This window comes from Hemicordylus capensis, chromosome 3 (assembly GCF_027244095.1).
Source record: "Hemicordylus capensis ecotype Gifberg chromosome 3, rHemCap1.1.pri, whole genome shotgun sequence".
Lineage (NCBI taxonomy): Eukaryota > Metazoa > Chordata > Lepidosauria > Squamata > Cordylidae > Hemicordylus > Hemicordylus capensis.
The window spans coordinates 186,259,357-186,277,279 of record NC_069659.1 but is presented as its reverse complement, the minus strand read 5'-3'; the positions used below and the strand labels follow the sequence as shown (position 1 = coordinate 186,277,279).

Here is a 17,923-nt window from a genome sequence, read left to right as displayed (position 1 = left end):
AACGAGGTAGCAAAGAATATGACAACCTTTTTCTAACAAGGGGCTTAAGGTTCATTATTCAGATATCCTGGGCCAAGGCAGAGACTGGGGTAAACAGATTCAATGAGTGGTTATTCTAGAAGTGTGCCCTGCTACACTATGGCCTGGTTCACACAATAATCAAAATCAATGTAGGGTGCAAGACTATTCTGTATGAACTCACAAGAAGTCCTCCAATCCAGGTTCCTCAAAGCAGGGTAGCCCAGCTTTCCTACCTTGCTCTTAACCAAGGTAGGAGAAGATACCTCTTCTACCTTGATTATTTCATCGTGTGAACCCGTTCGCCTCTTCTTCCCAGCACCAAACTCAGCAGGCATGGAGCCAATAGAGGGCAATAACTAAGGGGCTGCCCTTCATAGACATGCCACTCTGCAAAGCACACTCTATGATCATGTAGCTGGAGCAGCTTCAGCAGGGCCCACCTCCTGCCCCTTCATGGCCAGAGGGCAGTTGCTGACATAATGAGGCTTTCCAGTCTGCTGGCAGCACAAAGCATACTGGGAAGACATGGAGGCCTTGCTTCCAATTTCAACATTGAGTGCTGCGCCTGGCTTAATTGTGTGCTTCCTGTGCTTGCTAACCCAAACAGAGGTTCTGGTCATGTGCTGCCAATGGGGTAGGAGCATTCCAACCTACCCCCCAAATGGTCATGTGAGCAAGACTTATATGTATCTGAGTCAAAGAGATTCCATAGATAAGGACTGGTGTGATGTATAGCCTAGGACTGAGAGCTGTTGGGCACATTGTTAAAATTCTCATTCCCGATAAAGTGTGCCGTCAAGTCGATTCGACTCCTGGTGCCCACAGAGCCCTGTGGTTCTCTTTTGGTAGAATACAGGAGGGGTTTACCATTGCCTCCTCCCATGCAGTATGCAGAGGAGGCAATGGCCTTTCAGCATCTTCCTATATTGCTGCTGCCCAATATAATACCAGCAGGGATTTGAACCGGCAACCTTCTGCTTGTTAGTCAAGCATTTCCCCGCTGCACCATTAGGTGGCTACTCAATACTATTAACTTAAACTTACTTGCAACGTTAGCACCTTTAGAAAGGTGGCTCCATGAACCCACTTTGCCTTGGTCTTTGCACTGGGCATTGGGCTAGGGAAGGATGCATCCAGGCAGAAATTTGTCAGGTGCAGCTAGATATGCCCTTGATGAATTTCTGCCCGATGCAGCATTACAAGGCACAGCACTTCCCCCAAATGCTATGTCCAGGAAGAAATTCAAGACATATAACAGTTTTATGTATCATTCCTCCAGGAAACCTTTCTCCTGTCTCGCTTCAGGTTGCCAGCAACTCTTAGGCTTTCTTGTCTCTTGACCTAAATTGAGGAGAAATTGTGAGTTGGAATGCTTCCTGACTTAATGCACTGTGTTTAACTGCATGCCAATTCAGAACAAGAAGATGGGGAGCACTGCCTGGTTGCCTCAGAGCTTACAGTCACATTTTCCTCTTCTAAAAGAGTAAGGTGAACACATCTGTGCATTATGTTCCCTTTTTTGTTTGGCTTAGTTCTGAACAGACTAGCTGCTGACCTTGTTGATCAATATTTTCTTCTATCCTTCAGTTTACTTTGTTATTGAACATAATAAAAATATGTCATTACCGTATCAAGTAATCCTGCTTCGTGACTTGTTATCCCTCTGTGCGAAAAGTCATTGCAGCTTCTCGTTGTTTTGGTTGTAATTGGTTGACAAAGGGTTATAGTTTTTCAAACAGGAAGTGAGTGTAGCGGGCCATGCAACCTTGATAATTAGCAATGCACAATCAGGGACTTGCTGTTGTGTAGACTCTTTTGCAAAAGTAATCTAGTTTTCTTCCATCCTGATCCAATGGTGAAGCCAATGGTTTTTGCTTTGTACCTGACTGTTAAGACTCCACCACAATAGAGTTTGGTTTGGGGTGTTTGAATAAGTAGGGAGCTTTATTTTAGTGGACTCGATAAAAAATTCTCCAGTTTCTTTGCTGTAGGGTGTGTGGAAGCAGGCCTTTCCTATGAACCTTGAACCACCTCTCTGACTGTGAGAAGCAGCAGTAAGGACAGTGGAGCGGTGGTTGCAGACTGTACACGGCTTAACTGCATAAGGATCTTTGTTCTCGGCAGGAGCCTGGTGTTTCTAGACCCAAGGATGATGCCATTCTTTGCATTTGTTCAGAGTAAGGCCTATACTCCTCTCTTGAGGATGGAGTATCTTCTACCAGCTCATCTAAGTCTGGGGGCCCTAGTGGAAGGTCTGATGCATTGTCATTATCTGTGGGTCCTTATGAGGGATAGGTAGAGATTGGATTAGTGCCCATCTGGGCATCACATGTTTTAGGCTCTGTGCTAGTTTTGGGATTTTTGGTTGGCTTTTTCTTTGTGGATTCTTTGGTTTTAACCTTTTGGATTTTTGAAGGTGACTTTGAGTGTGAATTGGACCTGAAGCATTTGGGGCGATATCTATGCTATTCCTCTGGCCTCCAGTATGTGCAGCGCCCTGTGGTGGCAATTGTGTGCCCTGGGTTCTACTAGAATATATTCAACCCTGGTCCTGTGGAATTCCCTGTCAAAGCATTGTACATGTACTCAGGCGAATAGCAACAATGCCTCCATTCCCAGTAACATAAGGGACATCTGTCCTCATACACCTTGTTTCTGCACCAATCCCTATGTGGGGATTCAAGTCCTCTATCTGACATTTGGAATTCCATCTAGATCCCAAGTAGGAGGGTCCTCCTCCCCATCAGTGTTGGGTCCCAGGTCTGACTCAGCTTTGGAATTCAACCGTTTGCATTGGTAAAGTTGCAGTAGGAATCATCACCGGTTTATTTACTGGCACAGCTGGTTTATTTTCTTCTCTTGCCCCATTTCTACATGTTTTGTTTTCTTATGGGACTTTCAGTCCCAACTAGAGGCACCTAGTCCACCAACCCCTTTTGTCCCTTCGCAAGATCCTTACCACCTCATTGCAGCCTATTGCCGGAAAAGTCAATTCCCCACCTTGCCTCATTCCGCATGCCCTCACAAGCCCCCCTGCCACCTCAATGCTGCCTCAAACTCCTTTGTAAGTTCATTTGCCACATTGCTCCACTTCATTTGCCTTGCCTCTTCCCTGCATTCCCTTGTGTGTCCTTGTATGCCTGCCTTTTAGCCGCTACTTCAGTGGAGGGAGAAAACTAAGGAAAAGGAGGGAGAAGTAAATATATATGTTTAACTATGGAAGTTCCTAGAGCCTCCTTATCATGGGGCTACATTGAGAACCAGGAAGTCTCAACTCCTGCCCTCAAGTGCTGCCTTTGGGCTTCCAGTGGCATCTGGGGGGCCACTGTCTGACACAGGATGCTGAACTAGATGGGCCTTGGGCCTGATCCAGCAGGGCTGTTCTGATGTTCTTATGTTTAGAAGTCACGCTCCAAAACTTGCCCCTCCGAACTCTGGCTTCAGAATAGTCAGTGAGCTGCTGATCTGCACCTTTGGTTGATTTTACTCTGTTATTTTGGGGAGTTCAGAGGCTAGTAACACAGGAAACACTGGATGGAACCCCCCTCCCCAAATTCATACAGGATTATGCTTCAGCATATACCTGAATTATTTTAACGCATTAAGAAAATGTTGTCTAATAGTAAAAGGAGGAGGAGGAGGACAGACAACTCTGTTTTCTAGAGTGTTAAGGGTCAATGTTTAAACTGCTGCATCTCCGCCATTTTGCATTACACCTACACCAAATCTGGAAGGGTGCTGTCACTTGTCACCTAGTTGATGTCTGCACATGTTCAGGTTGAACAGACAGTTTCTATTTTGACTAATAGAATGTTCCAGGCTTATAATGGCATGTCAAAACAACTCCTAATCTCAACTATACGGGCACTACCATACCACTGCAACTGGCTCCTAAGAGCAGCTATCTAGAATTTACACCAGCAGAGCTGTACTACCAGTACTCTTATAACTATTGGAGGATTCATCCCCTGGTTTGGCATGATCATAAGGACATAGTGCAGTGGTGGCCAATCCGGCACTCCCTTTGTAAAGGTGAGGTCAAAAGGCTATGAAATGAAAGAGGTGCAGTCAGTGACCATATTTGCATAAAATGTGCTTATCTCTTAATGTTTAATATGACATAAATATTATGTAAATAATAGCAATAGCAATAGCAATAGCACTTACATTTATATACCGCTTTATAGCCAGAGCTCTCTAAGCGGTTTACAATGATTTAGCATATTGCCCCCAACATTCTGGGTACTCATTTTACCGACCTCGGAAGGATGGAAGGCTGAGTCAACCTTGAGCCCCTGGTCAGGATCGAACTTGTAACCTTCTGGTTACAGGGCAGCAGTTTTACCACTGCGCCACCAGGGTAATGTGTTTTTTATAAATATGGTCACTGACTGTACCATTTTCTAGCCCTTTGACTGCATTCTTACAATTTTTAGCTTTTTCTGAAGGGAAGGAAACAATGCTGTAGTTTGATAGACTTTGATCTTATCGAGAAAGGCAATTCTTGTCTTTCTGTCTGAAATGAAGCTCATTGATAAAATAACCCAGACATAGACCAATACATCTGTGGGCCTTTCTTTAACCACGTACCTCTTGGAATTTTTAGGAGTCTGAAAGCCACACTCAGGACTGTCCTGAAGGCATGGCAAGCTGGGTGACCGCCCCGGCCCCGCTCTTTTAACCCTCATTAGAATTAAATGGAAGGGGGCCCTGCACTGATTTGCCCTGGGCCCTGTGCTCTGCCAAGGCTCTCTAAAGACGGCCCTGGCAAAACTAGACATTCAGGGCAACCTCATAACATTCTTGCCTTGTTTGCCTATCAAACAGGGGTGAGGTGAGAGGTATCTATATTACTCAAAAAAGTATGCAGCTGAAGGGAGTAAAGGCCACTTCCTCTCTCACCTTACCTTGTTTATAAGCAGTTTTTCCCCAGGGAGGGAGAAGCCAAGAAGAAAGAAAAGTGCTTAAAGCAGCTGAATTTTTAGCCTGCTTTCTGAAGGGGGAAGAGGGCAGGTTATGCTTTCTTCCCTGCATGATCCTTTTAGCATTAGAAATTGAGCTTACCTCTGCTTAATAGGGAAACAGGGCAAGCATGTCTAATAAAGATGCAGTTGCGCTCCATGTCTAATCTGATGAGGAGGAGTAGGCTCAAGGTCATAATCTGAACTAGCCAGATATTTCCAGTTGGTGGGGGACAGGGAACGGACAGGATACATCCTCATTCGTTAATTCAAATAAAAGTATTTAGACATTCCAAAACAAAAACAAAAATTTGCACATGTTTAAGGTGGTTAGCTTTTTCCTCACTTTGAAGTGAAGCAAACTGTAGTCACTGTCAAGATAAGTGTGAGATGACTACCTATTCCAGAACTGTCTCTTTTGAGACACTCAAGTACATAGGAAACATGTCCAAAATTATTAGAGCCCTTTAAAAAAAAGATCCTGCTCTTGTTTGAAAGCAAAAATTGACAATTTGTGTGGTAAAAATATCAAGAAGTCATAACACCATACAATCATTTGTTTATTCAGTTTATTTTCAGATACTGCTAAAAAGGAGGACAAATTTAGTGCAACCTGAAATTCACATCTGGGAACTAACCATATCACCACATTTCTAAAAGCAAAACGTCACTGTTACACAGTGAAAGACCTTCATGTTGTTTTCATTTAGGACAGGTAAATATATAAAACAACTATAATTATTCAAACTGGTTTTAGTTTATAACTGACATACTAAGGGCAACCCTGCATGTGATGGATTCCCTACACAGAACAGATTCATGTGGAACCTGTGTGTAGTTCCACACAGATGTCTATCACAAACACATGGATGTTGCTGTGCCTCTATGTACTGGGAAGATATGCAAACGTGACTTCCTGTGCTTTCCATGTAGGACAAGCAGAGAATGAGAAGCAATCTTACAATGCTAATAACCAAAGTGTGGTGCAGCTGCAAAGATGAACCAACTTGCTCCTGGACTGGCTGTTCAGACTAAGCTTTACCCTCCCCTTAGTGTAGGCCTGAAGCTCTTTAACCCTTCCCAGTATCGTCAGGGGAGGGGACTTCTTCACAATCCATTATAGCTGCTTGAAAGGATTAAAGATTCTTGCCCAAGCTGCCCTTCTCAGAGGACATGATCCTGAAGCTCTTTAATCCTTACCGCCTCACAGATGTGTGCCTCTGGTAGCCATCCTCCTCATCTGAGGGTATGTGGCTACTTATGGGAACCAAGATTCAGAGCCCCACGAGGAAGGCAGTTGGGGATGTTTAATTATTTCCTCCCTTTCTGTTCTCCAATACCACTTCCGCTCCCCGGCAGGGCTTCTGTGTAACAGCTGCATTTCAGGCAGAAAGTCAACAGGTGAAAATACACTTCATTTGTCGCATAACCTGCTAAATTTCTATCTGTAACAGCTATTAAAGGCACAGAACCCCAGTCAGATTAAGGTGCCAAAGAAAGTCATTTGACTTCCTCTCAGAGTACACTGCTATTGTGGAGGAAAGGGTTGAAGAACCCATGCCTAGCCACCTTCATGGTATGTAGCTGGGGTGGGGCCCTTTACCAATTAGCAGCCACATTCCCTATGAAAACACCCAATTTCACAGTTCACAGCTATGGGGGGCATGGGTGCTTAAAGAATAAAAGCCATGCTAAATCGAGGGGCAAATATATATACACCACTACACATGAATAAGTGCCGGACGGCACCAAAACCCTAACCACATTTTATTAAAAGTAGCTTCCACAGATTTCAGTACAATTTACTTCCAAGAATATTTGCTCAGGATTAAGTCAGGCTGTGAATTGCCATAATTCCGCACCACTGAATCAAATCAACTGCATTTCTACTTTATGAATTAATCATAAACTCGGACATTAAATAATATTCAAACATTACCACAGAACAAAACTGCCTAGAAGACAACTCCAGCTATAACAGGAATGTACAAATACGGCTCAAAAATAAAGCTGAGTGAGTTGCCATAATCTGAATGAAGGTGAAATGGTAGAGAAACTAGCAGTCAGTAGCACTTTGCTCCTGGATAGCATTAAAGCTTCTATTCCTACTAGGAGTAAACTAAATGGGTCTATTTCTGTATATGCTGGAGTGCAACATCAGTACTACAGCGTTGCCCCCTATTCCCCCGGGTTTACAAGAAGCAGAGCCAAACTAGAAGATGGCTCTTTAAATGCATGGAGACTTTTTTATTTTATTTTAAAACGCTGGTCATGAAGCCCAAACTGGACCATGGCGCAGAAGCAGAGGGTGTTTATAATTCTTTAAATCCACACTCAGAATTGCTCTTCTCACAGCTGCTATGAAAGTGTAATTGCAGTAAATTGTGTCGTCTGGAGTCCACTGCAGTCTGGTGGGGTGACAATTTTCAGTGGGAAAACAGTGCAGAATTAAACGGGTAGAACACTCTACCTCTGTGCTGTGGTTTCAGTCTGGATTGGGTCCTACATGGCTATGTGGGTAGGAAGTCCCACCTACATGCTGTCATTCACTTCCTCTCTCCAGCCACTCACAATTACCGAAGTGGTAGTCTAGTCTGCAGAGGGATCTGCTGTAACCATGAGGGAAGACACTTCTGTGATCAGCAGCCTGGGGAGATCTACAGAAGCGCCTTCCCTCACAGTTACAGTGGACCCCTCTACAGAAAGTTGCTGCTGTAACTGTGAGGGCTAGAGAGGGGGTGAGTGACAGTGGTGGGGCGGGACTTCCTATGCACTTTCTGCACTGTAACCTTGAGTGGTGGGGGTGGGGGATGGCTGCATCTGAATGGGGCTATAAACAGAAAGGTCAAAAATAAAATTTACTTAGTAAAGATATAGCATTGGTCCTGGGGCAGTACTTCCAAAATTAAAAATCAGATATGCTTCCTGACATCACTTATAAAGCATAACTATTGATAGATTAATAATTCTTATGTTTCTGACAGTGCAGGCATTGTAAACATGGCATTCTGAGGCAATGCAATAAGTTCTACCTTGTCACAATACATTTTCAGTGTGAAAAGATTCCAGATTTTTCTTAGCTACTCTTTGAGTGCTACCAGTTGACATAACTTCTATTGTAGTATAAGCCTGAGTTAACAGATTGAATGGTCAGGTCCCAATCCAGAGATCACACCTATCACTTTACAAACTCAGAGCAGTGAGAAAGCCTCTTGTATATAACCAGAATAATTCAGCAAGATTAAATTCCCTCTCACTGCCCCATCATCTGCAACTGCTTACTGGGTTAAAAAAGAGAGAGACAGACTTGCTGAATTTCTGTTTGTCATACAGCTGTTAAAGGCACTAGAGCCCTGCCAGTTTAAAAATAGCAACCCTAGGTATCTCACATCAGATGGTTCCAAAAGCAGTGGGAACCTTACTTTTGGGGGGGACCGGCAGGTCATTTGCTGTATGGTGCAAATTGTGTTGTCTTGTTTGCTATAGCAGGCAGGAGGGTGGGGTAAGGAAAGCAATCATTGAAACAGGAGGGTGTTAAGTCCCATTGGTATATAATCTCTCGCCATCCCAAAACATTTAAAATTAGAACCACAGATACCAGGTTGGGTCCCAGCATCAGTTTATATTAATTCTGATTGTTACTTACTACATTAAAAAACAAAAAAACAAAAAAACCACCATAGGTGCACTTCTATGAATACAACTGTATCTGAAGATACAAGAAAATATTTTGAGGGAACAGGAATTCAAGAATGCAACTTGGATAAAAGTTCTGAATTTGTGAGCCCCTTCATGGTTATCCATTTGACTTGCAGCCTGGACATTTTCTCAACATTTCATTGCAAGGCATCAAGAAGTCTCTTTAAATTAATGAGATGATAGTGAAAGGACCTCTAGTGGGGTAACAAACCTAACTAGCACATATGAAGAGCAATAGATTATTCAACTGGCATCAGAGATGGCATCCAAAAACAAAACCACAAATAATATTTTGAAGTTGGTTTGAAGGAGCCATCAGTCTGTATGTCCCTGGTAAAAGGTAATTTTCATTATTTTAAAAGTTCAATGCCTCTTGTAAAGACTTGTGGAAATCTAAAAAGAAGGTAACTAAAAATCATCAAGATGCTACTATGAATTTGAGCTACCGGAAATTTGCAATGGCCGTTCACTTTTGTCTATATGCCCTTTTTCTGACATCAGTGGTAGATGTCAATAATCCTTCAGACAGCCTTTTAAGTAGTATACAGTATATGTCAAGTTCTTCCATCTTTGCTTACTTAATTAGCAACTAGATTTCCTGGAGGGCTATTTTGAACAGACAATGAAAGGTTAATCCTTTCTCAGAGACATACAGCTTGCTGACTGGCCCTTTTGAAAAGAAAAGAAAGGCTTTTTCCACCAGCCCCTTGCAACTCCTATGGCCTCTGGACCAAACTACTCTTAATGATGCTCCATGTTTGCAGCACTCCCAGTGTATTTTCTTTTTCTTCAAAAAGCTGCTGGTGCTGGTGAGGATTCCTTCTCACCCAGGCACTGATCCAAACAGCCCTCCTAGCTGATTTTTGAAGGCAAAAACCAAACAAAAGCATTGGGAGTTCAAACACAGAGTGCCAGTGTTACATGTTTGGACCTCTCCACCCTGTCCCACCACGACAAGACAAGGCAGGGCAAGCCAAAGAGAAGCAACCTGCACTGGCTACTGGTGGATCAGGCAACATTCCTTAAGGGGCTACTAGTTGCTGACTCTTATTCTATACCAAGCATATGCTGATCTAGAAAGAGACATGGATACACACTTCAGGTACATGACAGTCCAGTATTCTGGCAAGCAAGTTATCAGCTCTAATTGAGAACAGGCTTGTTAATTTACAAGAAATACAACCTCCCATCACCTCCCTCAGTTTTGAAGAAAGGACATCCATTGTTTTAGAAGCCACAGTAGCTTTCAAAATAGTGCCCCCCTCTCACCATCACAAAAACAAACCACCACCACTAAATCCTTTTGGTCCTATGCTGTTTACATTTTCAGACAGACTGCCCTGGTTGCTCTAAGTGCCTTAGAGGCAGCAGAGACACAACAAGAAATAAATATGTCCCCAATCCTGCCCCACTCTGGAGAACATAGTAGTGGTAAGTTATCAGTGGATACTTTGCAGGGGTTAATAAAAAGAGAACAGAGAGGGGAAAAGCAGGTGAGGAAATAGAGGAAAAAGTATGCTTGACTGAGGAGACACAACTTTTGTCCTAGCTTGCTAAAGATTCTTCATTAACACATGACAAATTCATCATTCACACTGTTGCAACAGGCATAGCTGTTAAGTATATGTGGACAAACTGAATGCAGATACTCATTATGAAGATATGCACTGGACAAAAAACATACAGAGCCTCACAAAGCACTTGACAGCACAGCCACATTTACTTTCACCCCAACGTTTCTCACAATGCAGACAACAGTACATCCACAAGTTGAAGTGTATGATATACATTTCCATCCTTCCAAAGGAGGTGTGAAGTGAAAACCACAATATATCTTTGGGTATTCAGACATGATCCTCAAGCCATCCAAAGAACGTTTTGTTTTCCAGAGCTCTCTCCCCATCAGTAGCCTTTTCCATTACTTCACAGTACTTCAGCACTGCTTGAAAGAGGTCTCCCACTTTCCAGCCTCTCTCCTGCAATTTATTTGAAAGCTAGGAGGAAGACAGACACACACAGTTTGAATTCAGCAATAAAACTGAAATGTGATAGCATTAGGCTACATTACAAGGATGATTCTTCAAATAGGTGGCAACCCCCTCCAAATATTGTAGCCAAAGAAGGTCTAACATCCCCATAACCTCATTTTTTTAAAGTTTTTTTTACAAAAAGCATCCTGCCAGCTAACCAAACACAGCCATGTGATAGCTCTTTCTCTCCCTAAAACCCTTACCTCATTTTTAGATTAAATAAAAGACAATCAGTGAATCAATTTACATTCTTTCATTTCATTCTCTCCCCTTCACCCCTGCAAGAAAGTTAGTATTTAGATTCTGAACCCTTCCTCTTAAAAAACTATTATAAGCTAGAAAAGGTTAATATTTTACAGCTGTAAAAACATGGTATCCTCAAAGTTCAGATATTTTTCTTCCCACAGTTTTCCTTAGTTACTCTTCAGAGAATGACATCCCCAACAGCTCTGTGATCTGTGGTTATGTGGGTAGCAGACAACAGCAAAATATTCTGTACACAGAGTTAATATATCCCACCCCCAATAATTTGCATTCAAGTGTAACACAAGACATGAACATTGAAAATAATGTCTCTTCCTTCACTCCACTCCCACCCTTCTATGACATAAAGTGTGGTTTCATTGGTATATGTACTCTATCCTCAGTGGAAACCACTGACTCCAGAGTTACACATTTAGGAAGCATAAAGATCCACAAAACAGATAATTACGTTTCTGACTATAAGCCAAGCTGATGTAGTTCAATCACATTTCCCTTCAAATGGTCTGAACAAAGCATTTTCCTCGTCTAGCAATTTGAATAGGAAACATATGTATGGTGGGTGATATGCATACAGAGAGAAATTAACAGACGGCTGCAGTTTACTTCTCTGGGTGAAAACCTGGGAATTATACAACTTTGAGAGGCAGGGTTGGATCAACAGTTCAGTTAGTGTGTTCATGGTTTTCAAAGTGCTTGATGAAAAATAACCCATCTGCAGACCAAGCAAAAAGGATCCCAACAACCAAGTCTGGCTTGCAAGTGTCTTATGTGCCATGGATACATTTCTACAAGTGCTGCTGCATAGCCCACTCCTGGCACCAGACCCCTGACCCCATGCATGTGACTTAGGCCTGGTTCTCAGAAATGGCAGGTTAAGTAGACTATAACACTTAGACTGTAGGAGGATGGCTCAGGTGGCAACATGCTCCTTTATGAAAAGCAATCCCTGCACATAAGAGACTAAATGACAGAAAGAAGGCTCCAGCCTAACTTTCTCATGTGCTAGTTTTCTATGTACAGGGATTTTATATGTGGAGAAGCAATCCCAAATAAGATAGAAAGCCTGGGCAATTTCACTTCAGATGGCAGGTGAGAACTTGCATATCCACTTGCAGTCTGAAATGGTACAGGCTAGACAGATTTATCTGCTATTTGTGAGAACTTGGATTATATCACAGCATGCAGTGTAGAGGTTAGCCACCTCTCCTCAATAACAGCCTGGACTAATGTGTCTGGTCTCATCGTTCCTAGTAGCCCACAAGATCAAACTGGGAGGTGCTGCTAGTAGACTGATAAACAGCTTGTGTGCTGAGTTCCTTATCTGTGCCTCATCCTGAACTCTGTGTTTGTTTCACCTTGTCTTGTACTGCGCAGCTTACCCAGAGTCTTTTTCTTAAGCTTTTCCTAGACTGTCTACCCTGAGTTACAATTGTGGCCCTGATCCAATGAACACAGCTCATATCTCAGGAATAAGGTTGCCAACTTTTGGTCCTGGAAGTTTTCCAGACAAGGGGCTTCACTGCAGGATGAAGTAGTTTAAGTTAGGACGAGTTACGATAAAAGTATATAAAGCACATATAAGTGTGTATAAGCCTACATAAGCATTAATAGGAGTAAATCTGGGCCGCTTTTTATTGTGGTTGAAGACATTGCCACTTTTTATTGTGGTTGAGTATGGTTTGTTGCAGTTTTTAAAACCTTGATTTGTTCATAAGTCAGGCTTCCCCCATACATCCCACCCATTACTGGCCATTTCAGTTGTAAAGGCATTGGAAACTACCCGCCTCCTGCTTCCCATTGGTGCATTCCCCTGTCCCCAGGTAGACAAGGAATGAATATGTGCCCACGTGGTTTCTAGTTATTTTTTTGAATTCTTATTTTAAAAAATAATTTTTCTTCCCGTGCTCTTGAACAAGTACATCTTCACAGGAGTAAAATTTAATGTTTCGTATTCCTTCTATTGTCATTAGGCAGTGTTTTAATTTTAGGGCTCTCACTGGGGTGGATGGAAAGCCCAGGTATACCAGGTTCTGTGTGTGCATATTTATCCGGGATTTCCCCACTTTTATCTTCTTTATTATTATTTCTTGTTTACACAGTCAGACAGGTGTTATTGACTGGTTTGTTTTATCCAGACATCGAGTCCTTCCCAAGGACCTGGGATGGCTGAATTTTATTGTCAATTGTTATAGATATCGTCACAGAATATAGGCTGTTCCCAGTAAAGCTGCTTTTTGTAATTGGCTGATGGTGATTTCTGTGGCCCCTATGGTGTTGAGGTGCTCTTCAAGGTCTTTTGGGACTGCACCTAGGGCGCCAATTACCACTGGGATTATTTTGGTCTTTTTCTGCCACAGCCTTTCAATTTCAATTTGTAGATCTTTGTATTTGGTGATTTTTTCTATTTCTTTTTCTTCTATTCTGCTATCCCCTGGTATTGCTATGTCTATTATTTTAACTTGTTTTTCTTTCTTCTCGACTACAGTTATATCTGGTATATTGTGTGGCAGATCTTTGTCTGTTTGTAGTCGGAAGTCCCATAATATTTTTACATTTTCTACCACTTTTTCAATTTTATGGTCCCACCAATTCTTGGCTACAGGTAGTTTGCATTTTTTGCAGATGTTCCAGTGTATCATCCCTGCTACCTTGTCATGCCTTTGTTTGTAGTCAGTCTGTGCGATCTTTTTACAACAGCTGATTAGGTGGTCCACTGTTTCATCTGCTTCTTTACAAAGGCGGCACTTGCTGTTTGTGGTGGATTTTTCAACTTTTGCTCTAATTGCATTTGTTCTGAGTGCCTGTTCTTGTGCAGCCAGTATTAAACCCTCTGTTTCTTTCTTCAAGTAACCATTCTTAAGCCATTGCCAGGTCTTGGTGATGTCCGGTTTTCCACTTATATTGTGCAAATATTGACCATGCAGGGGCTTATTTCTCCATTTTTCTGCTCGGTTCTTAACTTGTTCTTTCTTGTAGGCCTGCTTTCTTTCATTGGTGTTGAATAGTTTCGCATTATTGACCATTTGAAGTGCATCTTCTTCACTGTCCTTGATATATTCTTCAAGGCCTCTTTTCTCCTCCTCTACTGTTTGATGGACTTGCAGCATTCCTCTTCCACCTGAGCTGCGAGGGAGGTATAGCCTATCGACATCACTGCGGGGGTGCAGAGCATGATTGATGGTCATGATTTTCCTGGTCTTACGATCCAGCGTCTCTAGCTCTGCCTAGGTCCAGTCTATTATTCCTGCAGTTTATCTGATAACAGGTATAGCCCAGGTGTTTATGGCTTGTATGGTGTTCCCGCCATTGAGTTTGGACTTGAGGATTTTTCTAACTCTCCTGATGTATTCACTTCCAATTTTTCTTTTAACTTCAATGTGTGCGATGTTATCAGCCTGGAGAATTCCCAAGTATTTGTAAGGTTCTTTCTCTTCCAGGTTCTTGATCTTGCTTCCATTGGGCAGTTCTATTCCTTCTGTTTTTGTGATTTTTCCTCTTTTCATTATTAATGCAGCACACTTGTCTAGTCCAAACTCCATTGCTATATCGCTACTGAATATATGGACAGTGTTTAGCAGTGATTCGATTTCTGACTGGGACTTTCCATACAACTTCAGATCGTCCATGTACAGCAGATGGTTGATTTGACTTGATGTTTTAGATGTTTGGTATCCGAGGCCTGTTTTGTTTAGTATTTGTGAAAGTGGGGTCATGGCGATTACAAACAACTGAGGGAATAGTGAGTCCCCTTGGAAAATGCCTCTTCTAATGCTAACCTGTCCAAGTGTCTCGCCATTATTATTATTATTATTATTATTATTATTATTATTATTATTATGCTCTTGCACACCCTCGCTATGGCAAAGGAAGAAAACAAGTCAGAAATCCTTCCAAAGTAGCACAATTGTGCAAGAGCACCTTCTCACCCCTACGCCCCCCCCCAATACACAAACCTTGCCATTTATAGGAAAGAGAATTAAAATTCAGAATGGAGTAATGGCTGGACAAAAGCAGGCTGTGATGTTGAAATTTGACTGCACTTTCCACTTGCTCTCTATGAACAACAGGTAGTACCCCCTACTGACTTTTCCGAAGCACCTTGCAAAGTTCTTGGGGAAGAATCAGGCTGTGTTTACACAACCGCTTTCTTACACTGAGTGTCCCCATAAATGTGGATGCAGAAACCTCTTACACAGAGCTTCAGTACTTTTGTGTCATTCACATTCCTGTGCACTGCATGGCAACTCCTCTTGTGAAAAACATTGCAGATTTGTGTTGGAAAGTCCATTGATCCAACTTCCACAGATATGTCATCATCGCTGTGCTGAATGTTAGCTTAGCCAAATTCTATACAAGAGTTCTGAAAAGGTTACTTAATGTACCAGTTTTCAAAATCTACTCTCTAAGATTTCTCATAGATGGCCAGTATGAAAATGTGCAACACTGGTACTGGGGAACAACTGTAATGTGCAAAAGACATCATGTCAACTATTAACCTTTCTAAAGATCTAATCAAATTATCTATATAATTATTTCCTGTAGATGTGCCTGTCCTGGATGCGTAAAGATGCATCCTGGCACTCAGCGGATTGGCTGGGCGGAGGCGGAGGCGCACATGTGGCAGGAAGATATTGAGCAGCAGCCACACACCGATTTTGGGTGGCAGAGGAGGAGGCGGGCGAAAATGGCGGAGAGGGAGCCCAGCAGGGAGAGAAGCAGACGGAGAAAGCGCTAGGAACGGACTGGGGCAGAAGGTGGGGGAAGGTCAGGGGAGACTGGGGGGGAAGAGAGCGTCCGGGGGGGAGGGTGAGTGGGAGAGCGGCCGGGAGGAGGGGGGAGGGCGAGCGGGAGAGCGGCCGGGAGGAGGGGGGAGGGCGAGCGGGAGAGCGGCCGGGAGGAGGGGGGAGGGCGAGCGGGAGAGCGGCCGGGAGGAGGGGGGAGGGCGAGCGGGAGAGCGGCCGGGAGGAGGGGGGAGGGCGAGCGGGAGAGCGGCCGGGAGGAGGGCGAGCGAGAGAGCGGCCGGGAGGGGGGGGAGGGTGTTGTGGTCATCTATCATGGGACCTTTCCCCTTTCGAGGTGCCAACAATCTCAGAATTTTGAGTGTTTGTCCTCCGTGATAGGCTGGGGATTTTGTTGGTGTACTGACCACAATACTGCACTTCATTCTCCCTACCTGAGCTGGCAGGAGTGGTTTCGGAGGTGTCTTTGGGTGGGCTAATAAACTGCGATTAAATCTGGGCAAGACGGAGGTGCTGTAACACAATAGGAGAGCCAACTGGGATTGGGGTGTGCACAGATATTGGCACACTTTGGTCCAAATTTGAATCAACGTCGGACTGAACTGTGGGTATGCGAAGTGATTCAGTCGAACCGATCAGCTGGGCCAGTCGATTCAACAAACCAACTCAAAACATTCTGCAGTGGCTTGCGACTGAACTGCTCAAACCAACCTGGTTCATGGCGATCCAGTTCATGATCAAACCGGTTCTGCACATCCCTAATCAGGAATAGGGAATTCAACCATTTCTGGATGGGGTTTCACTCCCCCTGAGAGAGCAAGTGCGCAGCTTGGAGGTATTGCTGGATCCGGCTCTGGATCCAGTGGAGGCAGTGGCTAGGGATGCCTTTATGTGACACTGTCTGATATCATGACTAAGGAAGCAAGCACGCAGCAGGAGGCTTCCCCCACTACACCAGTGTGCATGTCCTAGGTGGCAGTGGGGAGCCAATTTTCTGATCTTTGCCTTTGGAAGTGCACTGTGTCATGCAGCCCTCGGGGACATATATTTGGAAAACACAGAGCACTTCCAGAGGCAAGGAAGATCAGCAAAAATTGTTCCCCCCACATATGTGCTGAGGAAGTGGAGAAGCTTCATGCTGCATCCTTAGTCAGGAAGTCCGCCACAACAACTAACAGATGATTAACAGTTTCTTCACATCGTTTACTAGGAATGGCTATAACAACAACAACAAAGAAGATTGTGTGTGTGAGAGAGAGCGAAGCATGCAGCTAAAACTTTGCTTCTATTTCTGCTGAAACATTTCCAACTGTCCAAATGGATTTTTAAATTGAACAGCAGCTCATCTCTTTGGCAGTGGGGACTGCTGCAGGAGAAACAACTAGTGAGCTTCCAGCTGCAACTGCTGCTCATATTTTCTTTGGACTATGGCCAATAGTTGTTATTTAGTGTTTTGAATCAGAATTCAAAAGATCAAACCAACTTTTATTCCTCAGACTTTGGCCTGTCTCCTTCTTTCAGAATATTTTCAAACAGACATGGGAAATTTCCAGTTGTTTGTATGAAGGCCAGCACAGTCACAGTAGCTGTCCAAATGGTATTAATTTAACAACCACATAAAGACTTATCTCCTAAAAGATTTTTTAGCATGCTTTTGAAACAACAACAAGCCCAAAACTAATGTGTTGGCATTAAGCCTATCAATACAGGCGACCTTGTGTGCCACACAGGACCAAACCAGTTTCCTATTCTATATCATATTTCACATGATAAAATTATGTTTGCCATCTGAATTCCTTTGCTACCTCTGCCCTGCCCACCACCAGACATTGTAACAAGGTGCTACTTACAAGGATGTGCTCTAAAGGATTGGATAAAAGCCCTTGTACTTTACTCTGATGCTCCAGAGCCAAATGTCAAACAGAAGCAGCTATAACAGTACAAGAACTTCATTAAAAAATTCATTTCTGGCTATCAGCTACATATTTCAGATGTAAGTTGCATGCATATGGAAGTATGCAAATCAGAGAGGTGCACCAGGAGGTGCTCTCTTACACACCCCAGATTAAGCACAGAAGACTCACTAAAGACAATGGGACTACTCATGAGTAAATTCACACAATTTTCTGTTATAAAAACAACAACATCATCACATTGGGAATATTGAAACATAATTCCAAAGATTTCTTGTTGCATCAGTTAGAAATTT

General features: G+C 43.1%; 1 protein-coding gene across 9 annotated transcripts in view; it reads right to left on the bottom strand.

Moving 5' to 3' along the window:
• Positions 1-5,537: 5,537 nt before the first annotated feature.
• AKAP11 (A-kinase anchoring protein 11) overlaps positions 5,538-17,923 on the bottom strand; it is a 60,158-nt gene continuing 47,772 nt past the window's right edge. For all 9 annotated transcript variants that reach the window (XM_053306465.1, XM_053306466.1, XM_053306460.1 and 6 more), the window contains one exon: positions 5,538-10,675. In XM_053306465.1, coding sequence (XP_053162440.1) covers positions 10,526-10,675 — 150 coding nt within the window. In that variant the 3' untranslated portion in view covers positions 5,538-10,525. The remainder of the gene's footprint in view (positions 10,676-17,923) is intronic.